The 24,669-nt window shown below is 43.2% G+C and overlaps 1 protein-coding gene across 2 annotated transcripts in view; it reads right to left on the bottom strand.

Annotated features, from left to right (window-relative positions):
* The window catches only part of TSPAN5 (tetraspanin 5), an 88,346-nt gene extending 84,734 nt beyond the window's left edge, over positions 1-3,612 (bottom strand). For both annotated transcript variants that reach the window (XM_090139312.1, XM_031609143.2), the window contains exon 1: positions 3,474-3,612. In XM_090139312.1, the coding sequence (XP_089995438.1) occupies positions 3,474-3,554 (81 nt within the window). In that variant the 5' untranslated portion in view covers positions 3,555-3,612. The remainder of the gene's footprint in view (positions 1-3,473) is intronic.
* Positions 3,613-24,669: the final 21,057 nt, after the last annotated feature.

Genomic DNA, 24,669 nt, shown 5'->3' on the forward strand with positions numbered 1-24,669 from the left:
CATGAAAATTCCAATTTAAATGAAAGTATATATTCACAGATCCCACCAAGCACAGTAAAGCACAGAAAGGAATTTAAAGAACCTCTTGGAACTAAAAGTCGGTTTAAAATTGTCTTACAGAAGTAGAAAGGTAAGAAGGGGAAATGGTTCTTGCCTTTCCAGATGCAAGGCAACCTACTTTTATTTTTTGCATTACACCTTTGACATCATTCTACATGGACGACAACATGGGATGAGGGGAGATATGTAGGTAAAGAATGCAGGTAAACAATACAATTGTTTTCTTTTAACTTGCATTGTGCATTCAGGTCTTATCTAGCTCAGAATACATTATGATTCACCTTGATAAAGACATAAAGGTTCACAGAAAAGCACTGACTCTTCCACCAGCCTACAAAGGTATGCATTATGCTGGCCAAGTTAAAGCACAGGAGTATGCCCTAATGAACAATCAGCAGAATGGCAGCTGAGCAACGGAAAGGAAAGCAAAACACTGACATTACTTTTTCATCACAATGTATTTGTGCCTATTTGGTCTCAGTTCCTAAACATTACACTGGCAAATGCCAAGCAGGCACTTCCACAGAGCACTGCAACCTCAAAGAGCTCCAAACAAGCACTGTCGGTATATTTACCTGCTTCCTAGCATTGGATGCCAAAAAAAAAAAAAGAAATTAAATTGGCAAGTATGCCTAGAACACGAGTTACCACAGTCTTGGAGGATACAGTTCTCTTCTAAAACATTATGAGATGTAGAGACAAGGGCAAGTTGCCTGGGGTGGAGCACAACTATCTCCTTAAGAGTATCGTGTCACCTTTCCTTTAGTCACAACTAAAGACAGAGCACTAGAGTGCAACTTTCCATACTAATTATTCCAACAGATGAACCATGTTTTTTTCCTTTTTTTTTTTTAAAGGAAAGAAATAACATATTAGCACCAAATAAAAACAACTGAAAAAAACATCTGATATTTATTTTGCTTGTATCCTGCAGCAGACAAAGTCCCCAATTTCTGTATTTTTGTAATACCTTCCATTGAACTAACGTTGCAATTATTTCCCATAAAATTTCAGCAGATCTACAATATTTCTTTATTCGAGGCACTGATAATTTTCTTGTCAAAACCATTACTCTTCCAACTCAGTTCTCTTTATTTTTAGACCATTGTTTTATGATGCATAATGGAGGGTATTTTTTCCATTTGTTTTCATTAAAATTTTAAAAGGTTATGTTAAAACCAGCACATAAGAAAGCTTCAAAAGTTTTAACAAAGGTGTTCCACAAATCTAAATGTCTGCAAGACCCCAGGAGAGTGTCACTGGGATAATACAATGACCTCTTCATCATTTCAACCTATCCATAAGAACTATAGTAGTGGCTGTGTTTGATGCTCACTTTCTGTGAACATCCAACCAAGCCTGCAAATTTTCTTTACAGCTTTCCTGGCCCAGTCTTATGATAGAATGTTAAACAAGTGCTATTAATTCCATAAAAACTTTAAAATATATTCTGCAAGAGTCATTGTCTTACATCTCACCACGGTAACAAATGCAGGTTTCCTTATAAAAAGATAAGGGAAGAAATGACTGAAGCCATATCAAGTGCTTTTTGAGCGTGGATCTCATGATGTTTAGCCAAGGACACCGGACGATTTGCATTTTGCAAAACAGGTAATCTGTAAGCAAGGGCCACACAAGCAAGCAAATGGCAGAGCGAGCAATACGCTCAGGTCATTGGATTACCACTCCAGCAGTACAAAGCCACGTGGCCCAGCGAGATCTCCTTTAACCCATTCCATTGCACCAAGCAAAAGCTGCATGTGCCAGCCTCAACAGAGGAATAAGAAAACAACCAGCCACTAAGTGCCATGAAGATATCACTTCCCCATTTCCACCATCTGCAAATTTGTCTTCAGAGAATGAAGTGAACAAAGTTACAGGGTGTCTATCTCATTGCGTGCCTGGAAGAGCAAGATAACACACTTGTGTGTGCTTCATCATAACCTTCCTTCTTTGGTTCAAGGACACGTCACACAAGAGTTCCTCACACTGCCCTGCTCCCTCCTGAAAAACATATGTGTTCTCAGCAGTGTATGCCCATGGGAATCAAAACGAAAAAACAGATGAAGGAAGAGAGCCACAGCAAACTCCACCATTAAACTTGAGCAGATCATAAAAACACAGCATAGTAGGGTCAGGATACTCACCTACAACAACTCATCACCACACGTCTCATTCTTAAGCCAAGCAAACTTTGACATAAAGGTATGTAACTGCGGTCAACTTCATTCTAGCAACACACTTCCTCGATTAAGGAAAGATATTTCACTGTAAGAGTGTCACTGATCAAAAATCTTGCCCCTCCAAATCATCCACACCAGGCATCTTTGCTTCCCAGGCACACGGACAAAAGGTAAATTACAAGTCCTTATTAGCCAGATGAACACCAAGGTAATAATCGCAAGCTTGGTATTGGCAAGGTTTCTCTCCTTCATTCTTCACCACCTACATTCGTAAAAAAAAAATTAAAAAATGGTGGTGGTGGGTCTTTTTTGTTTGGTTGTTTTTTTAATTGACCCAAACCACCTTTATAGTCCACAGCCAATATATCAAATACAATACCAAATACCCAATATTCACACTGCTGGAGTTCATGCACATTTGCTACTGCTAAATGGAATGCCTCGTGAAAAGAAGGGATTGCACACATAAGAGCCTTCACCCAACTTTCACGTTCTACGCAGCGCCAAGAACTCATCGTCCATGCACACATGAGATCAACCGTTCACACCTTCACCCCGCGCTTCCAAAATCTGGAATTTACACCCAAAAGAAGCCGCTTCTCCTTCAGAGCCAACGCGCCGAGAAGATGCTAGAAACGCTAACCTATGCGGGTTCACCCCGCCACACGGCTCTGCCCGCTCCGCGCCCGGTGCCGGAACGGGGCAACACGGGGCCGCGGTGCGTGCAGCGTCCCCCAGGGACCGCTCCGTGCTGACGGCTGAGCAGAACAACGCCGTTCCACGCACAGCTCGGCATTGTGTAACCGTTCCTGCCAACGGCACCTCTCGCAGAACTTGGGGCTTTGATTTCTTGCGTCGAGCGCGTATATATTTTAGTACCGATATCCTCACGGATCCATCCCTTCCGCAGGCCTGCGCGCCTGGCTGCTCCCCCGCCACAAAGCAGCTGAGGGGCTGGGGGGCGAGGGAAAGAAAAAAAAAAGGGGGGGAGGGGGGGCGGTTGAAACAAGAAAGCCCCTCGGCACCTACAACAAAAGCCGCTCGGAGGGCCGAGGAGCGGCGCGAGCGGCGGGCAGCCGTTAGCCGACAGCCGTTAGCCGTGAGGGGCGCGGAGGGCCTCGCCCCCCCCCCAGCCCGCCTCGCGCCCAACTGTCACGCGCCAGCCGCGCTCGGGCGCCCCGCAGCCGCCGCGACCTCCGCGGTGCGAGGCCGGGGGTTGCGCCCACTCACCCAGAAGATGACATTGAAGCCGAAGATGAAATATTTGATGCAACAACTGACTTCAGGCCCCTTGTAGTGCTTCCCGGACATCCTCTGCGCTCATGAAGACACTTTGCTCGCGGCCAGGATGAAAACCGAAGGTGAGGGGATGAAAAAGAAAGAAAGAAAAAAAAAAAAAAAACCAACAAGAAAAAAGCATAAAACGGGCGGCGGGGTGCGGGGGTGAAAAGACTGAGGGAGGGGGCGGCGCGACGGGCAGAGCTCAGCGCGCCGCGGGGAGATGGGGGAGATGCGGCAGAAGCGGCGCGGCGGCGGCGGCTCGGCTCCGGCTCGCCGGACGCCGGGGATGGCCGGCCAGCAGCTCCCGCCTTCGCCTCTCCCGCATGGAGGAGGCCCCGACTGCTCGCAGCGGGGAGAAGGGGACCGGCGGGAGGTGCCTAGGCAGAGGCGCGGGGCTCGCAAGCGCCCGCTTGCACAACGCTCCCTCCCCCGCCCCCACAGCGGCAAGGGCCGCCGCGTGGCCCCGCCCCGCGGTGATGGTGGTGGTGAGCGGGGGAGGGACGAGCCCCGCAGTCGCGAGCGCCGGCGGGATGATTGACGGCGCGCCGAGCCAATCGGGCTTCGCGGCCGTCCCGCTTGAAGCGCCCGCTCCTCGCGGCGGGCGTCCCGGCGGCGGGGTGCCTGCGGGGGGGCTGAGCCGCCGGGGTCGGCCCGCTGCGGGGAGCGGCCTGCGTCGTGTCGCGGATCGGAGGGGTCGGCGCGGCCTCGAGTCGGGGTGAGGACGAAGGGAGGGCGGTGGTGGGCGCTCCTGGCAGCGCCGAGGCGAATGCCCTCTCACTTAGCGCCCGTGGTCAGTAGTAATGACGAGGACGCGTGGCTTCGCGGCGGACTTTTAGGTCGGAGATGGAGGATTTTCATTTTTAAAGGTCAACCAAATCCTTGGCGAAGGACAAATGAGTGGGCAAAACTCATTGATCCGGCAGTCCCTGGCAGCCTGGTTGTGGGCTGGCTGCCGTGATGAGAGGGTGCACAGCCCGAATTGCACCGTGTGCAGCTTGTTGACGGATGTCTTCAGATCACCTCCCACCTGAGTCTGTGTGTGCTACGTGCACAGGAACACAAGAACTATTTTACGGCGTTTTCTAGAGTTCCTACTGAGCGTACACCAACGGTATCTGCCAGCTGTAGCGTTGTATTCATATGCTACTTGGGATTCAGAGTACATGCAGCCTAGCATTAACAGCATAATAGCATTTCCTGGCTGAAGGATATCATCGTCTCAATCTTGCAAGTCTTCAGAGTTTCCTGGCCCGGCAATGATAAGTGCAATACTTTTAATTGAAAAGATGGAAGACTTCTTTGTAATAGTAAATTATGCCTCCCGTTTCTACCAGACTGCAAGATAACAGTCTTCAAAAGAATATTTTTAGAACAACAGTAGTCTTTGGTTCAAGATCAGCTCGTGCTGGTTTTGGAGCCCTGATCATGTGTGTTTTTTGAGGGAGGAAAACATTTCCATCAGGTGTAGCAGATATTGGGAAGAAAAAGCATTTGCTGAAATGGATCCATGAAAATTAGTTGGGGTGTTTGGTGGTAAATGAGAAATGAATGCAAAAAAAAAAAAAAAACTTATAACATGAATATAACTGTATAGCTTACCATACAAATGATGTGATTGTACATGCTGTTAACATGTACAATCTGCAGTGTTAACATGCAGTTGTTAACACTGTCTTTTGCAAGACCATCTGTGGGAAGAAGGTAGAAAAGTAATCAGTAATATATAGATTGTGTACCAAAGAATGAAAGCACATTTCCATCTACAGCATGGTAATGGTAACAGGGTATTATTATTAAGGTGCTGTTTTTACAAATCATTTCAAGTATTGGTGACAACCTGTACAAACATTGATAATATTGCTGTCACAACACCCTACTAACACCACATGTTGGCACCCTTTAGCATTGTAATGCTTCACAGGCAACAGGAAAATATTGCCGAATAATATTTATTACTCTGTATTCAATAGCAGTCTTTGATAACTTGCCTACCAATCCATCCATTCTTGATCAACAATTTAAAAAAATGCTGCCTTTCTCAATTATAGCACCGTATTACATGGCTTCATTTGCATTCTCAATTGAGAATAGCATCACCATTGCCAGGTCATTTCAAACTCAAAAGCTTTTCATGTTTTCCCACCATTTGGTCAGATTAAGAAGAATTAGGGCTTGTAGCATTAATGGTTAAACTGTACACTTGAAGAGAGTATTGAACACAGAGCTCTGGTCTTTTTAATTCACTCTGTGTGTAGGGTTCCCGTGCAGCCTCAGAAATGAGCAACTAGACAGCAAAGGCAGCAGAACAGCTTTGATAGAGGTAATTGATCTTTCAGAGTGCCAGCTGGAACAGAGTCCACTGCACCTGCAACAGCCTCTCTGGTTTATAAACACATTTTATCTTCTGTCCTAAACAAACAGGAATTAAAAAAAAAAAAAAAAAAAAAAAAAAATTCTTTGGCTTTGAGTCGTCACTCGTGGATCCTTTTTTACGTGCTTTGGTGACCTAGGTCTGGAAACTGAGCATGATTGACCGTGGAAACACTTTGAATTCAGTGTTAGTTACTAGACAACACTGAGTTCTAGTGTGATGTTTTGGTACAAAAGCCTAAGGCAATACTCAGCAGAAGTGAGTAGATAATATTACCTTTCTATGTAATATGGTGAGACAGTTATTCAAATTCTGTTGTTTTATAATTCATCTACCTAGTTACAGGAGAACTAAGGGGGAGTATTTCAGTGACAAAGTAATGTTCCTAAAAGCCCAGTGCTTCACAACACTATGCAACGTTTTGATTTACTACTGACATGAGAGAAAAGGTCCTATCTGAATGATTAAATGCATTCTCTGCCCCTAAGTCAACAGTAGTCAACAGACTTCTAACCAAAGGCTGACCAAGACTGATGCTGGTAAGAGCAGGAAGTTTGCTAAATATCTTAGAAGGGGAATAACTGTAGACTCTGAAATTCTTGAAGTAAAAAGCTCTCATCCCAATTCCTCAATTTGGTCATTTCTTAAATCCTGCACTTCTGGTTTTGCGTCTGCCCCTGTTTGTTGATCTCTGAATTTTTAGAGATTTTTCAGGGTAAAAGAAATGCAAGTCTGAGTGACTTCAGATGAGATATGGAAGTTCCATGAGTTATCACATTACTAATGTCACCTTGTGCCACATTTAGGAAGATAAAGAGTTGTGGTCTAAGAAAAGTTCGATGTCTGTGTCCCTAGGTCTAGTTATTTCCTGCACACTCCATTTTAGTTGAAATTTATACAGTAGCAATATTTTTTCCACAAAGAAGCCATAGAGCTTTCTAGAATACAAGATCTATGGACTTAGAGGTACTGCCTACATCAAAATATTTTTCAATCTGTTTATCATCCCAGCCTATGATACCATTTGTATTCACTTAGTGCTCTTGCAAACATAAAAACACTTTTCTGCTTAGCATGTGTCCGACTTCAAAAGAGGGAGGGCTTTTTAGGCTTAAAAGTTCTGAGAAAAGGATTTCACAGGACCGGACTCAGGTGCTGAAATAAGCTGTGCTGGCTTCAGTGAATTTGTGTGCCTTATCCCAGTTGTGAATATGGCTTCAGTTTTCTACAAGAATAAAACAAATCCTTTCAGTTCTTTCACAAGTGCAAGTATTAACTAACTGTCATTAAAGATACACTAGTTAGTGGCTTTCTGGTGAGTATCAAGCTGTTTTTTCAGCCTGAAACTTAGCCTCTGACTACTGAATAATAATATCCTCTTGCAGGATCAACCCAGTATCATTATAATTTGGTAACAAAAGCATCGTTGTTAGGCTGAGTCACAAAGCACTGTGCGTCAATACATCTACAGAGTGAGAGGCCAGAAGCTGAAGTTAGGGCATATCAAATAATAACCGGTAACCAAACACATCACACCCAGTATTACTTTCTCAAGACAATTTGTATTTAAGCCTTAATGTTCTTTTTCCAAAGGCTATACTTCTAGTGTAAAGTTCTATTATTTCTTTTGTTCTCGTGGTAAAAATAATCATATAAAGAAACTGCAGATTCTACTCACAGCAGTTCTCTCTAAAATTTGAAGGTTTTGGAAGAAAGATGAGGAGAGCTACTAACTAGAATGCAAATTTCTTGAAGGGAACTCCAGCAATGGTCACAAGATCCACCCCAGCTGAGCTCTACTGCAGTCTGCATGGCTTGCTCACGATAAGCCCAGACTAGTCTTGCAGCAGTCAAAACAGAAAGACAAGATACAGCCTCAGAAGTCCCTTTGGAGCAAACATCTGCAAAATTAAATATGAAGATCATTAGTGCCAGAAATGCTACTATCAAACAGTAGGGAAGAATAATGCACCCTGCTTTTTCTTTCTTGCAAGCAAAAGGAGTAGGTATGGAAGGTTTGTCTTGTTTGGGGTGTTTTGCCAGGAACCTCAAGCTGACAGCTCTGCTGCTTTTGAGAGGAAGAAGTGAATGCTTCTGCCCACATGCTGTGCAGGTGAAGGCTAAGGAGCAAACAGGAACAGGGCTGCAGCTGCAGTCTCACTTCTTGGAGCAAATGCTCAGAAGCACAGCTCTGCCTCTGTAGTGCACCACTTCAGCAAGCCCTAGCTCTGGAGATTTTTACTTAACACTTCCTCTGACGAGTCTGCACAACACTGAGGCAGGAAAGGTCTCATGTGCTTGATCCATGTCTCGCTATCATACGGTGACTGAAGATGGTTCCAAGCATCTATCTCTTATAGCCAAACAAGCTCTCAAAGAGCATTTACTATTACTTACTTCTTATAATCTTGCATGCAGGACGGTGACAGGACATAATGAGATAAAAACATATATATTATTGTACAAAAGAGTCTCACATCTGCAGTCCTGAATTAGTAGTGGCTGCAATTACTATGTAGGCAATCCCCTGCACCTTCATTATTTGTGTTACAGGGCCACTGTCATTAATACAGAGATAAATGTAGACTTCAGCAAATGCCAAATTTATCCTTTTCATTTTGAATTGCTAAGGCACTGAACAAACTGCAAATCTGGAAACTGTTCGCTTCCTCAACAGAAGCATTTGCTTGTCTGTTTCTGAAGGTTTTGGTGTAATTCTTTCAGATGTTCTGTCCAGAATTGTAACTGATATTTATCCTCTGATGGAGCACTATGCCTTTTTTGTGAGATAAGGTCGTTTTAGCTATCCAACGCCCTCTGAACTGCTCTCAGCCATTCTTCAGCAAATAACACAGGACACCCTCTCTTCACAGCTCAGGTTTAACATACAGTGTTTACTCCATAACAGCACTCAGGACAGTGAGGATTTCCTCTGAGTGGTGGTAAAGTTTTCTGTAAATCCACCATTTTTAATAATCTTTGAATGCATTTCCCTGCAAGGGTTTCCTTAACACAGCCCTAAGCCAAATGAGCTTCCCCCATTCATCTTCCTGTGCAGATATTTTTCTTACCTGGGGGCCTGAATGAGAGCTGTCCAGATGAGCAATCCTTCAGGAATCAACCTTGCATCTCTTTCCAAGCAGATCTGTATTTTCTCAGGTCAGGTAGTGGGAGCAGAAGGTTAGATGAGGGAGCAAACATGGTTGCTGAAGGCCATAAATGCAAGTTGCAGTCAGAGTGGTGGGAGGGGAAGCTAGCAGACCAGTTCATCTTGGAACCTATCTTCTAAAAAAGCTTTCAGCTTTGGGTTCACAGAATGGAGCTAAAACATGTTGAAGTTGATGTTTCACTGATTCAGCCGGGAATTCAGCACACAGCCCTCAGCTCAGACAGCCTCAAATCACATTGCTGAGAACAGTGGAAAAAGCCATCTATACAAGTTCTTATTTTGAATCAAGGCAGCAATTTTTCATTGTTTTCTGATTCAAATAGATGTAGAGATGCCATCTCTACATCTATCAAATAGATAGGGCTCTCTATCTCTGTAGAGCCAGCGCCTTCATAGCAGAATACGGACCCAAAACCCTCAAGGAACAAGGTGCTTGAGGAGCCAGTCTCTAGCAAGAGCATGTTTGCCCATCTCAGCTATGGCAATAGTAGTGCAAAAGGTCCTTCATCTTTGTTGTGACACTGATGACTCCTGCCTTTCAAGCTGTATGACAGAGCATATCTAGGGCCTCTAATCATGTATTAGGATGCTTCTGGATTCCATGAGTGAGCTGATAATCCTAAAGGAAGGTGACTGATACATTTAATATGATTTCCTCATAATTTTGTGTCCAGTTCTTCTTACGCATCTCTATTCACATCTGTCAACAGTTACCACATAGTAGGATCAAAGATACCACTGTTTCCTGTACCTTCAGTATTAATGCTCTTGATTTCTCAGATATAACACAAAGACACCACAGCAAATACCACACTTTTCATACCACAAATTACTAGGACATTCTTAAGAACAAGATAAATAATGCACATTTTTTTAAACATTTCCAGAAGGCCTAAAATAGTAGTACCATAGTCTTTATAAGACCATGCTGTGTTATTAAGGGCTTTTTCTTTTCCATTGTGTCGTGGGAGGAACAGACCATGCCACTGGTAATGCTACATCTTTGGCAGATAGTGCTGCGTTCTCAGTGGCAGCATACTGTTTGTGACAGGATCAAGCAGCAAAAGATAGGGCTCAGGCTAGCCATGATTCCCATACTTACTTGGGAACTGCAGTATTTTGAGAGTCTGGGGGGCCTGTAAGCCAGATTTTGTTCCTAGAACATTTTCAAAGTGAACACTTTATAATAGATAGCCTTCACACATTACCCTTTGGACACCTTTAAAGTGAAGGTGCTTCAGGAAAATATGTAGTTTATTTGTTTGCAAATCTAGTAAGTGGAAATTTTCAGGCATTTTTTATTCTCTCATTACATTTACAAGATCAGAAATGTTCAAGTGAATGAGGAAAAAATAGGAGCCACCAATATTCTTGTCAGGTTTCAGTTGCTTTTGAAAAGTCTTATTTTTCATAGTCTTGTAGTTTGCTGTATGCTTCTCTGTGTTAATCTCTGAGTTGGCATGGGTGGAGCTCGTTTTAATTTCCTGCTTCTCTTTGCTGCAGTGTACCATCAGCTATTTTGCTGTTGTAGTCTTTTAAAGAAATTGAACTGCAAGTGACTGAAACCTGAACCAGTATTTGGAAAAAGAAAAGAAATCTTACCCCAGATGTACTTCTGGATCCATCTCTACCTTACTTTTTCATGTACCACCTATCTTTTAGTCCATCTTCCTTAGCCTTTCTCATAACTGTTGAAGAGCGCCAACATTTCCAAGTTTGATGTATCAGTCACTTAGAGTAGAGGCAGGGACTGCATCTGTCCTTGCTTCTGCAAGTGGTCAACAGACAATGTAATAGCAAAACAACTAAAGGAATCTTAGTTTTAGGATGTATCTCTCTGTTGTTTTTAACTCGAGGATGCAAATATCTATGAGCACATTATGTAGACCCAGTAAATTAAAAGGAATGGATCAGAAAATGCAAAGAAGAGACTGATAAGGGAAGGTGAAAAAAAAAGCAGTAACATCTTCAAGAAACAAATTGTCAGTAGTTTAGGGTCAGATCAGCCACCCAGTTCTGTGACCAATGGCACAGAGGAACTCACCAACCTGCATCCCAGGAGAGGAGGAAGCAAAAAAGGGGAGAAGGTAGGGAGATGGGCCTAAAAACAAACTGTGGCAACAAGCCAAGGGAGAAAACTAATTTACTAAATATGATAGTGGAATGCAAGATAAGAGAGTATGATACAATAGAATTGAAATAGAAGCTGATAAATAAAATGAGAGAGAGTATGCAAAAGCAAAGGCCTTTCTCTAATGCCAAAGGTGAGGGAGCACACAACCGCAGAGACAAGCGGTAAAAGAAGGGGCCATCTCGTTACTCACAAGCAGTTTTATCTTTCCCTCTAAATGGAAAACTGAAAGGGAACAGTGAAAATCTTCTGGGAGATGTAGTTCTTCTTCACTTCTGAGACCAGGTGCCTGGAAATATCAACAATCCACAGAACTTCAGCATTAGCTGAAACATTAACATTAACTCCCAGTGCACTACATGATGTTATGATGTGAAATACCAATAACAAAAACCATAAAGCCATGACACAGATATATACTTTATCTTTTTGTCTTACATGACTTTCAGGGTCCTGCTTGCTCTATGCATTGTATTAGTCTGCGATCATCATGTTTTTCCACCCAGAAGTATTAACTTATAAGTAAAATATTTTTTATTTAGGCAAGGAAAGCTATTTTGGGACAGAAATATCCCTCCTGAGCAAAATACATAAGAATAACCATAAGTCACATCTCTCAAAGCTTTGCAAATGGTGCCTCACCAAATTCACCAGACTAAGATATGTGGCTAAGTCATGACTTCTCAGGAGTATATCATGCTCTATCCCGTTCTGAAAGATTAACTGTAGAATGTGTCACACTCATGCATGCACCTGTGAAACAAAAGACTCTGTGAAATTTGTGTGATATGTCTACTGGAATGCAAAAAGAACGGCAATAGGGAGCTGCTGCTTGTTTGTTTTTGCCTTGTATAATGTTCATCACTTCCTTAGAAATTAACACAGCTCTCAGTTTGTTTGAAAAGTTTGAACTATTCATCTTAAAAGTAAATTTGCTAAAAGCATGAACTGTTAGAAATGTTAAGTTATAAAGGGAGCGGCAAGAGAGTTTACAAAAAGCCATTGTCCTGCTTTAAGCATTGTCAGCTTCAGAAAACTGAGAGCAGGACAAAGAGGAGGTCCAGCCATCTAGTGGTAAGTGGCACTGCTGTGCAACACATTGAAACGGGCATGCTCACAGACAAGTACTCTGTAGAATGAGAAAGTGACATTTTGTCTAACTGTTCCCAAATTTTCATAGCTGCAGGACTCTGCTGTAGTAAGGTGTCTAGCAAGTGAGTAGATCAGAACTAGCAGTTAAATTCATTGAATCATGGAATGGCTTGGGTTGGAAACGATCGTAAAGATCATCAAGCTCCAACCCCCCTGCCACATGCAGGGCCACCAGCCTCTATATCCAATAATAGACCAGGCTGTCCAGGGCCCCATCCAACCTGGCCTTGAACACCTCCAGGGTTGGGGCATCCACTACCTCTTTGGGCAGCCTGTTCCAGCACCTCACCATTTTCTTGGTAAAGGACTTCCCTTTGATATTCAACCTAAATCTTCCCTCCCTCAACCCTGCAGCCTTCTCTTCTCCAGGCTGAACAAGCCCACCTCCCTCAGCCTGTCTTCATAAAGGAGGTGCTCCAGTCCCCTGATCATCTTCGTGGCCCTCCTCTGGACCCTCTCCAACAGCTCTGTGTCTTTCTTGTACTGGGGGCTCCAGACCTGGACACAGTACTCCAGATGGGGCCTCACAAAGACAGAGTAGAGAAGAACAATTAACTCCCTATTCCCTGCTGGTCACCCCTCTTCTGATGTAGCCCAGGATACCATTTGTTTTCCGAGCTGCAAGAGCACACTGCTGGATCACATTAAGTTTTTCATCCACCAGGAGTTCAGAGAAGAATTGGCAGCAAAAACCACATCAAACACAATGTCAACACTTGCTGGACTGAAGCAAGGAAGACCTTAATAGTCTGCAGTCAGCATTATCTTTTTCACTGCTCTAACAACTAAGATATCTGAAGAATATCTGCACTATAGAGGTTACAGCAGCATGTCTAGAGGGTGTGCACAGCAGAACGATACAATGCTCACAGGTCCCACTTCATACAGGCAAAATAGAACTGTGAGCCAATTGGTTGTCATGAAACAAGAAGGAAGCAATCAAACAGCTACACAGAGAAAGCCATATGCTCAGTTCAAACTAGGATGAAAGTTACCTACCAAATTCTGTTGAGACTGAACTCTTTTATATTTTCCATATAGTTACAAACTCATAGAAAAAGCTTGGCAAGACCTGAAGCCATATCGGAACAGAACATGAAATACTCCAAGGGAAGCATTGCCAGAGCTCTCATTTCAAAAGTGATCTGTGCTTTGAAGCCCATATCCGCTTGAAACCAGTCAGCTGCAAGTTCTGCAGGGTCTGATAAGAAACACACTTGAGCACAGAGAATGGGCATCCAGTAGGATAACCTGTGCATTCTGAACATTAAAATGCCATTTCTTTCATTGTCTATCGAACTTCAGTAAATACAAAGCTAGATATCTGATTACCCAATTATGAGATGCAAGTACATTACTTTGTTGATATTTGTGATGAATTCTGCTTCACCACACTTTCAGGGTTGTCTGTAGCCACAGATGTTAGAAGGTGAGGAAGGAGCAGAAAAGCCATGTTTTCTACCTTTCTTACCCTCTAGGAAGTGAAGGTAACAGGTGGGCTTTGATGGACTTTCTTTGTGTCCAAGGAAGGGCAACAAAGTTAATGAAGGATCTGGAGCACAAGTCCTTTGAGGATTGGTTGAGGGAGCTGGGATTGTTTAGTCTGGAGAGGTGGAGGCTCAGGAGACCTTATCACCCTCTACAACTACCTGAAAGATTTCAGCAAGGTGAAGGCTGCCTCTTCTCCCAGGTAACTGGTGACAGAATGAGAGGTAATGGCCTCAAGTTGCACCAGAGGAGGTTTAGGTTGGAGATTAGGAAAAATTTGTTCTCAGAAAGAATGTAATGCATTGGAACAGGCTGTCCAAGGAAGTGATGGAATCACTGTCCCTGGAGGCATTCAAGAGTAGATGTGGCACTTTAGGACATGGTTTAGTGGGCATGATGATGATGGGGTGATCGTTGTACTAGATGATCTTGATGGTCTTTTCCAACCTTAATGAGTCTATGATTCCAGTAAATCAACAGCTAAGTCTGAAGCTGAACCCAGAGGCCGGCAGCTGCTGCCTGTTCATGGCTTCAGCAGTCAGTGACAGGCTAGGGCATAAAGCTAAGTGTGAGCATCCTCCTCTAAAACCTCCCAGTCTGCTTACTCTGGCAAATAATAGGTTTTTGTTTGTTTGGATTTTTTTTTTTGTTTGTTTGCTTGTTTGTTTTTGTTTGGAATTACAATAGTATCCAAATCTGCATTCCTCTGTTGTGTATTTTGGATATTCAATGAATATGGGGCTGTCTGCACTCAGAGCACTACTGCTGTCATATTTTATACTGCTTTGTAGGTTGCCAGCTACACTCTGCAAACACACTCCTCTCCCGTGGTTATTTTTGAAGCAGCTCCTTAAAACAGATGTCCCCATATGTGTCTCTTCCCCTTTACATAAATAACAGTTTGCCTCATGCTCCTGTCATCCTCTCGAACTAGAAAAAAATAAAAAATAAAATCTTAAAAGAGGGAGAAGTATCCCTTCCCACTGGTGAAAGATTTTTTATTCTTGGTCTTCTGCCCTTCCCTGTTTTTTTCCCTCTTTAGTCCCTTTCCAGCTCTCTCCCACTTCTTCTCCTGACTTCTGGAAGCACTTACTAGCACCAGAATTCTCATAGAAACTTCCTCCTGACTAATATTACCAAAACCCACATATAACAGCTACAGTTTGTCTTCCTGGTATCATCCTGCAGTCAGTGGTACCATTGCGTGTTACCTGTGCATTTATGTGCATCCTCTTCTCTTGGAAGAAATCCTTCTTACTCACTTTACCCTTCACTTCTCTTGGCAATATCAGCGTCTGTATATTCCTAAAGAAGTCAATTGAATGTGTGCAAAACAGGCTAGGTCAAAATACATGGATGCTGACACAGTCCTGCAAACACCAAAGAACTAAACCACTAATACCAACAAGAACCATTCCAATTCCAATGCTGGGAATAGCTGTACCCATCTGTTACGCTTTGTCTTCTCAGTAACAAAGGCTGGCAGGCCACTTGCAGCTCTCAGACGATGGGCTCCGGTCTGCCACAAACCAACAAGCCCCAGCTTGAACTTCCGGCCTCCAAAGAAATTGCAGAGAGCTGCCTTGAGTCTGAGCTTATATAACTTTTAACAAACTATTTTTAGGTGTTGAATCTAGGTGAACTGGCCAAACAATCAATCAGTGTAACCATGTGAAAACATGCTCTGATTCAAAGAAAAATACATAGAATAAAATTTCCTTGAGAACATTTGGTCTAAATGATATGTGGTATTGTCAGTACACTTAGGGACTGATTCTGCTAGCCTTGCTCATAGAGCATCTAGAAAGCCCTTTCTATCCCTTTCTAGATGCTCTATCTGAGCATCTAGTCCGAGGAGGACTGATCAATAAGGTACTTTTTATGAGTACAGGAAATACACACAAAGCAGCAGAGGTAGTGGCAGAGTAATTGTGTAAGGCCTAAAGACTTTGATCACACTCAAAATCTCAGCTCTGAGCATATCAATAGGAGTTTCTTTTATTTTGGCTGGGAAAGGAGAAATTTTACCACGCAGCTTATTGAGCAATGCTTCCAACAAAGTACAAACCAAAACCCATTTGCAGAGCCATTGGGCTAGAACAGAAGAATATTTTCCTTTGTAGCCAAGGCCCAACACACCATTATAGCACTGAAACTTCTGACAGAAATGTAGACTATAAGATGCAATATCTCAGTGACAGTCCCAGTAGTAAAACAGCAATCCTGAGTGGCTAGTGCTGGGATGCAAGCAAAGTTTCAACAGCTGATCATGCCACTCAGTTATGTTTGCTTCTTGGCAAATGTAACTCGGGTGATGGGAGCATGCACAGACTGTCCAGCTTCACACATCCTCTTGGATGTCTCTGAGAACAATGTCCTGAACCTGCAGGAGCTTTGTTTGTTTGGCACAGGGATTATAAGACTATAATATATATAAGATCATTATATATATATATATATATATATATAAGAATTTAAATCAGACTAACAAGGATTGGACTTTCTCTGCTTGTATCTTCTGTTTTGTTTTTTTAAACACAGACTTTCTCTTAACAGCTGTGCTCCCCCTAATGCTAGAAAAGGAAAATAGCCTTCTCTTATATTGTCTAAAATGAGATTCAAAAGAAGCTTCATACGCAGACATTTCCACACCCCATGATAGTTCTTAGCCTTAAACTACACCTCTGAGAATGGCTTGGCCAACAGAAGAAACTGAGAACCTTGCCCTCTAGGCACAGCCCTACCCTACTTTGTGAACTACTTCACAGCTGCTGATTTAGCACAGAGAATGGGTTTCAGCTGTGATTTCAGTAGGAAATGATTGAGCCAGCCCCTCAGTAATGGGAAAGGGAAAACTTTAACTGCTGTTCTGCCAAAGGAAAAGAGGAAAAGAAAACTGAACCCAAAACCAATGTGACCCAAATCTGGAGACACACACTAAAGTTACAATATGGAACTCAGCCACTAGGCATGTTGAAGACAATCTCAGATAAATACAAAAAGAAAACAAAATTTCATTAGAGGAGACAAGGTAAGGGCAAATAGCCCTAGGCACACAATGAAGCTGCAGGACATGCAGCTGGGGCTCCAGCCTAGCTTCACCGGCTCTCCAAGCCCATGGGAGATGGAGGGAGCGTGGTTACATGGAGCTGAAAGGCCTTGCTGAGAAGGAGAGGATCAGGCCATGTAACGCACACACATCTTCTCTCCATCTGTGGGGTCAGGGTGAACTAACACTCATTCTGGCTGTAACACCCTCTGTCAGAAGCACAGAAGTTTCCAACAAGTTAGTAAGGAAGCAAAGGAAAGGAAGACAGTAGAGACCTCTTCCTTACCCACTACACTACACAGAATCTTAAAATCCCCAATCTGTTTCAATCACAAGCCAAAATGAGCAGCTCTGCTGTTAACATAGTAGAGGGAAGGAGAGAATTGATGGGGCAGTTGCTGGGGGGCAGATAGAGGATGATGGATGGTAGCACAGAACATACTGTTGCTGGCCTTCTCCCCATCCCAAATAGGATGATATCTCTCTCTATCTCCATTCCCATGCAGCCCATTCTGGCAGCTGGGAAGCTGGGCCAGAAAAACTTATTCTGAGCGGACAAGACATTGTGCCTTTGGCAATGGAGACAGCTTGCAACAGGGTATTTCTCTCCTCACCATGACACACAGATCTGCTCCAGAGCCACCTGCTCTGGCCACCTTCTGAGCTCTGCTGCCAGCAGCTGAGAGAAAACAAACATTCTTATGCTGTTTTGGTTAATTTTAAACCAGTGAAACCCGATTATTTCTTAGCAAGCTTAATCTATGGCTGCTGTCTAAATTTAAAGGGAAAATGTCAGTGTTTTCCTTTATATAACAGAGAAAAGGATTAAATGGGAGGCAAACAGAAGAAAAAAGAAAATCACAAATCAGAGGAGTTGATGAGAGCTGTCCAGTTTTATCCTTTTTCTTCCAATTATCACTATAGCCAGGAGCTTAAATGCAAGTGCACTAAAGCTCTTAGCAAAGTGTGATCAGCTGTGTGCTATCAACACTCTCCTCCTGCAACTAACCCACACTGAAAAAAATATCCCTGAATGTTCAAAGCAGTAAATTTCAAAAGCAGGAGCAGCAGCCAAAAGAGAACCGTGGAAACTCTGATACTTGTGACATCAGAGAACAAAGGTTCAACAATACATGTCATGCTGACTGCATCAAGCCATTTGTAAGAGATGTACTTTGACCACAAGTCCCATTTCTTCACATTTAGGTGTATTAACTGAGTCAGGGCTCCCTCCCACATACCTATCTTCTATCTCCATTAGTACATGGCATTCTGCCATACAGGGAACTAAATGTTAACCCTCTTCATTGGGTCACAAAACAGCCCCAGGTGTTCTTGAAGCTGAGCAGTTCCCTACTGCTGCTGCCACCCAAGTCTCACACATGCTGAAGCTATTTCAGAGGCAGAAGACCTCAAAGTCATATTGAACAAAACCAATTCATTCCTCCTATGAAAATTACACATAAAATAAAAGAGCATGCAAGAATGGTCTGCAAGTATCCTAAAACAATTTGATGTGAGGAGCAGAGCTGGACTGAAGTGAGAGCAATGTGAGAAGGTTGTCCACATCCTTGCAGGCAGGGAACTTGAAGAAGGATGCAGCTTTATCTGCAGCTGTTGCCTATTTGGCCCTCTAACAACAAGACCAGAGAGAAAAGAGTAATACTTGCACTCTGATTCTCCTTCTGCAGATGGCAATCCCTCAGATTTTCAGAGTGTTTTGATATCCTCCCATGCTCCATTGTGGCAAATATTTGCAGAACATACAGCAATTCTCTGTTTGACCTGTGCTGAACACCTCCTTAGGCTCAGATCTTCCATTCAGCCTCTTCTTTTTTTTTTTTTTTTTTTTTCTGGTCTTTGAATGGCACTCTTGGAACCCTTTGAATTTGATCTACTGTAAAACATTTAACTATCACAAGTACTGGAAAATGGCACCAGCACAGCCTCGTAGATCTACATAACCCCTAAGTGGAAGATCTTATGCTAATCCTGGAAGGTTTAAAATCAGTTGCTGAAATAGATTGAATAGAGTTAATGGGACCAAGAGCTCTGTGGCTCGAGCTGCGCTCAGTCCTGGTGCCTCATGACAGGGATATGAAAACCTGTTCTAGAACAGGAAAGAACTCTTAGAGAAACTATTTGATAAGTATCACCCAAATGGGTCTGTAACAAGCTTGATAGCATTAAGTTTGTGGCACAGAGCCAAGGAGTGTCCTTGCAGACTTGCAAGCCAAACCAGTGGTTCTGATGAGAATGAGATCACAAGTACATGTGAACATCTGAAGCTTCATGTCATGGAGTGATAAGAGAAGGAATCTACTGCAAATAGACTCCATCATCAGTAAGAGGGTCTTGTTAAGGTTTATAAGCTTCAAAGAGGTTTCCTTTAGGCAGTATTTCTTTAATCCAGAGTGGATGGGGCTGCCCCTGGAGCCACGCTCCCCTGCAAACTTCCTTCTCATCCTCAGTGCAGCTGCGTTGTTATCAGCAGGGCGCACAGAACTGCCTGCAGAGCTGCAGGCTGGTCACATTATCTGGCTACCTTAAGCTCTCTCTTTCTGACACATAGCATGTGTCCTGCTCTAGGAAGGGACTAACCCTTACTTGAAACACTAATGCAAGCCTAACAGTAACGCTAGAGTCAGGCCCAATGAGTGCATCTAAAGGGAAACCTGGCAGTGTCAGACAGCTAGGCGAGTCTGAAACCTGTATTCCATAAGGTAATATTGCCTGACAGAAACTGCAGATCAGGTCCATTACCCACTGCACGTTCGTAGGCTGTCTGGAGTCACAAGCATGGTGTGAGCCTCTGGCAGTGAGAAGAGGGGTAGCCTGAGTTACAGTGAGGTAACTGGTTCAGGGTAGGTGGAGGCAACCCAGCTGTAGTTCTAGCAAGAGCTGACAGGATGAAGCAACTGATTGATACCAGGAAGTGCTCAGTTCTGCATAACTGACATTAAAGCACAAACTGTTCTGTACTGGATAGAATACAAGCCATCGCATGCAATAACACATCTCTTCTCTCAGCCAAGCGTGTACCCACAGAGTCAGAGGACAGGAAACACATCCTTCTCCTGTTAGGGAAACCCATCCAAAGATTTCGAAGATACATTGCTGTGTCATTTTTTCCACAAGGCCACATCCTGTGGCAGATACATACTTGCAGAGGGCCATCCTGGGATGGACACCATAGGCTATTGCTTAGGGAAATACGCATTGTGATTTCATGTCCCACTGGCCTCACATGGGCATGTTTTAACTTGACTGATAGCAAGAAGACAATTACAAGCTTGCCCACAGACATTACACCTGCATTTCAGTAGTGTAGTATATGTCTTCCCAGAGTCCCTTCAAAGCAATAGCAGCCAATGCAAGGACTAATCACACTTAAGGAAAATCGTAAAGCAATAAAAAGAAATGAGAGCAATTCCTGAAGACAGTGAGAATTTGTTCACACCGTCGATGGTATCTGGCAGCAGAACAACAGCTCAGTTGGTTCTGGTAAGGCATTAAACACAGAGTCAAAATGCCAGGGCCCCACCTGCTGTACCAGGAAGGACGTACACCCAACGGGGCCCTTCCCTCACAGCTTCACAGCAGGCCCAGAGCGCGCTGAGCTGGGGTGGCCTTATCTCCTGCATGGGTGGATGCTCGTTGTCTTCTGTCCTTTGTATCCCCTTACTCTGTGACTGTAACAAAATTACATTTAAAAGCTATTATGCTGAAGGCCTAGTATTTTATGGTCCTATGGAAGCAATAGGAGGGACATTCATTGAGTTTCCCCTACTGGTAAAACTTGTGCTTCAACTAAATTTGTCTAGGAAGGAGTTAAGTTTTATTTCACTAGATAGTATGATACTTCTAAACCCGATAAGACGTTTCTTTAGCAGAGAAAAATTATCTAATAATCCCACCTGGGAAAGTTGCAGATTGGGGCCAGGCTTTTCCTCCCCTGTAGACACTGACTTGATCAAACATGGAAACCTGAAATTCAGGCTCAGTAGTAGAAGAAATATCTAAGAGGAGCGCATTAGAGGTTTTGTACATATCAGTATTTATCATTAACAGCAGTTCCTTCCTTCTTGGATGTCCACCATTAATTAATTTATTCTGGAACAATCAAAACAATCAAACAAAAATAAACAAAAAATACCTTCCTCTCTTCCTCTTAAGTGGATCCATCCTTCACTCTTTTGAATCCACTTTTTTTTTTTTTTTTCAGATTTCGAAGTCAAAGCATTGTCAACAAGGATAGACAGAATGTTAATTTGCAAGGTAAAAAAGCAGAAAATAAAAATCAAAGCGTCCTCACCCATTGCTCTCACTTCAGCCTTCTTTTGCATTGCTAAAAATTAGCTAAAAAACAAGGTCCAGCTGGAAGCATTTATTCCTTTGAAAGCCAACTTTATAAGAAAGAGCTACAGCAACCACTTTTTTTTTTTTTTTTTTTTTTTTTTTTTCCCCCCCCACTCCCTTCCCACATGAAGGATAGAGGCTGAGCTCTGGAAGAAGGCAGTATGAGCGGATTGCTGGAGCCCCATTAGATTGCTCCTCTGATTTGACAGCAGAGCTGAGCCAGTGAGCCCTGATGTTCCCTGGCAAAATGCCTGTTATGATGAAGTAAGACTGGCTTTGTTTATGGCTGTTTCATTCATTAGGTCACAAGGTTCCCAAAGTAATTGAGAACCCCGGGGGGGTGTTTGAAAATAGCTAACACGGTGGGCAGAAGCACAGAAGGCATGGCTCCTTTGCAAATATACAATGTATTTCATTTGCCATTTGAATTTATTCTTAATTGAAAGAGGACTTATAGAGGCAGAAAAGTGAACTATGGACAGCTCTGCCCAGAGAAATCTGGACTTCATGTTCCACCCTTTGCTGGGGTCAAAAAAGCAAGGCTGGTATTTGAAACAAATGCGGTCCTCTTCACGAGCTGAGGTGGATACAGGATGGGGCAACTGGTGCTGTTTGCTAAGTGCTGCTGGTGACCAGAAAAATGGCTCCTACTAATCCAACATCTGGTTTTCTGCTTCTGTCATTCCACTATATTTAAGGTACAGTCTACTAAATTACCTTACTTCTATTTATATATCATAATATGTGATTCGTACAGTCTTAGATGGAGGAAATTAAGTTAACCAGATTTTCAGTACTAAGCAGTTGAATAACCCAAATGAAGATGTGGTTCACATTGAGCTGTAAACAGAACCAGTAGAGGACATAGTTTAAAAAAAAAAAAAAAGTATATGTACATATATATATATGCCTTCTTTAGTAAAGTGGCACATCTACCAGCACAGTAAATTGGAAGGAAGGTTCAACGTGGGACAGACAGGCTTGTTTGTAGAAAGCTGCTGTGGAGGATGTGTAAATATCACTGCCTTCTTGAGAGGCATAATACTGGAAAATCCAGCTGCCATAAGGACATCTGAGACCAATACTATAAAGCTGTTCAGAAAGGGACTGGCCAAGATAGTGCAGGCAGATCAACCAGCAGCTATTACATAGAATGGTCCAGGCGGCTTTTATTGCCAGAAGTTGAGAAGGATCTGTACTGTGATCTTTCATTTCGTAAGCTGTTTTTTTTCATCTGTCTTTAACTACTGTTGGAAGCAGGAAACAACCCTGGTTAAGTCTGAAATATAAGCAAGTTAGGTCAACATTAGAATCAAGTCAGCAGATAGCAGGACATTTTAGTTCTCGGCCCCTTAAAATAAGCATGGTCAAGAATATAGGGAAGGCAAGTGGCAGCACTCTCAGCTGAGCCACAAGAATAATTTTCTGCATGAAATGTTCTAGGTGATAAAACATCGTTTTTGTAGCTTTACTTGCAATAATGAAAAACCTGTGCTTAGAAGGATATTTAAAATAATAATAATAAAAAATCTCTAAAGGGTAAATAGGCCCTGATTTCACCTCATGCAGAAGACTAAAACTTACCATCTTTAGTGACAGCTGAGTCTATGGAAACATTAATTTAATGAAAGAAAATTGCTTGTCAGCTCCTGCCTCCATTACATGTAAATATATTTCGTTCTTTCCACTTCTACCACAGTTGATAGATAGTAATTAAAAACGTGAACAAAAATATCACAGCTTTGTCCTCCTGAACTGAATGGAGAGCAACTGCTACATCAAATAGAATTCTGAAGACTGCACTGACACAGGCACTGTCTGAACCCACCGTGACTGAAGAGTTACCTTTCTAACCACGACGGCTGTAAGGAGCTGCTGTACCTATGGCATTGCCTGTGCTTCGGACTGCAGCAAGGCACAGGAACATTCTTTACAAGTTATTTTCCTTTTGCACATTTCATGCCATTAGATAAAGAGGAACAAGCCATCAAAAGGTCTCAGTGCAAAAGGTACCTCATGCCCCTGTCTGAAGTCTATTGATTTTTCCAAACATTTTTCAAGTTCCTCTTTCTCAGGCAGATCTAAGCACAGGGCATGTTCTGTGTGACCCTGCACGTGTGGCAGATGAACATGATGCCAAGTGGTGGAAAAAGGCAAGTTGCTGCTGGCCTGTCGCTTGCTTCACCTGAGCTTATCAGCAGGGCTGCTATGGGGATGTGCTGCTTGTTGCCTTAGTGCAGAACAGCTACCTGCATTTGTGCACTTACTGTCCAAAACTTTCTGTGTTAATACTTCATTACTGCTGGAGGGCAGATAATAGCTGGTGTCCAGCATCTGGAAAATGTGCTCCTGTAGATATTTGAATTAACATCCGAGTACATAAGCCAGGGAATATGTGGGAGCAGGCCCAGCTGCTCAGCCTCTCCAGAGCAAATCTGAGGTGATAGGTGCACCTGGATGAGCTCTCACACCCTCAGCCGTGGTCTGCAGCTGTAGGGAAACGTGGCCATGCTCCTTTAGCTCTGCTCTTTGTGCAGGAGAGGGAGGGCACCCAAAGCCCAGGGAGACTGCAGCCCAGCTGGGCTGGAGCGGGGGTAACCTGTGCCACTAGCACACTATCTCCCAGAGGGAGCGCTTCACCCTTCTTGAGCTTCCTCATTTCTGCCTCTTTCATTTACCCAAAGAAATTCTTAATCTGTACCACCATATCTCCATCCCTTCTCTGGGGCTCTGCAACAAGATCTAGATCCCTGTGGACCAGCCATGTGAAGTGTTTCATGACAAAGCACAAAAAATAAAACTTTGCAGAAAGGAAAAAAAGAGAAACGGAGTTTTTTAAGCTGCATGGGTGAAAAAGGAGATAAGAACAGGGTAGAAGAACTTGAAGTCACAGGACAGGAATTACTGGAAAACAACTCAGTCATCAGCATTCACTGGTGTTTGCCAACAAACAAATAAATCGTGAGGTCCTACAGGTGACAAAACAAAATGCTCAGTAGCAGCAGTTGCATTTTCTGCTCCAACACTCTGCACGCTGACACAAAGACTGGACAGCCTAAGACCAGTCAGACCTTAAGGGAACTCATGCTTTTGTCCTGTATTTCCTACTTTCATGTCACCGAAGAACCATTTACCAACACCTTAGAAGTACAGAGGCCTCATGACAGTCACAATCTGCCAAGAGGCCAGAGGCCTTTCCTCTTGTGATTGAGGATTCATGTTTCCACGGGGACCTCACTGCACAGAACTGCACACTAATTTCCCCTCATATAGACTTCTGCAGTTTAAAGATCTTCAGTCAATAGTCTCAGGCTCAAGGGAGAGTTTGAGACTAACCTAGAAAATCTGAACTGCCCCATTCAGTAAAACAATTGGTCTGCTTCAGTGAGGGAGAAGCATGGGGTGGATCAGAGCAACCTGAAATAT

This window comes from Phasianus colchicus, chromosome 4, assembly GCF_987193195.1.
Source record: "Phasianus colchicus chromosome 4, bPhaCol1.hap1.1, whole genome shotgun sequence".
Classification (NCBI taxonomy): domain Eukaryota; kingdom Metazoa; phylum Chordata; class Aves; order Galliformes; family Phasianidae; genus Phasianus; species Phasianus colchicus.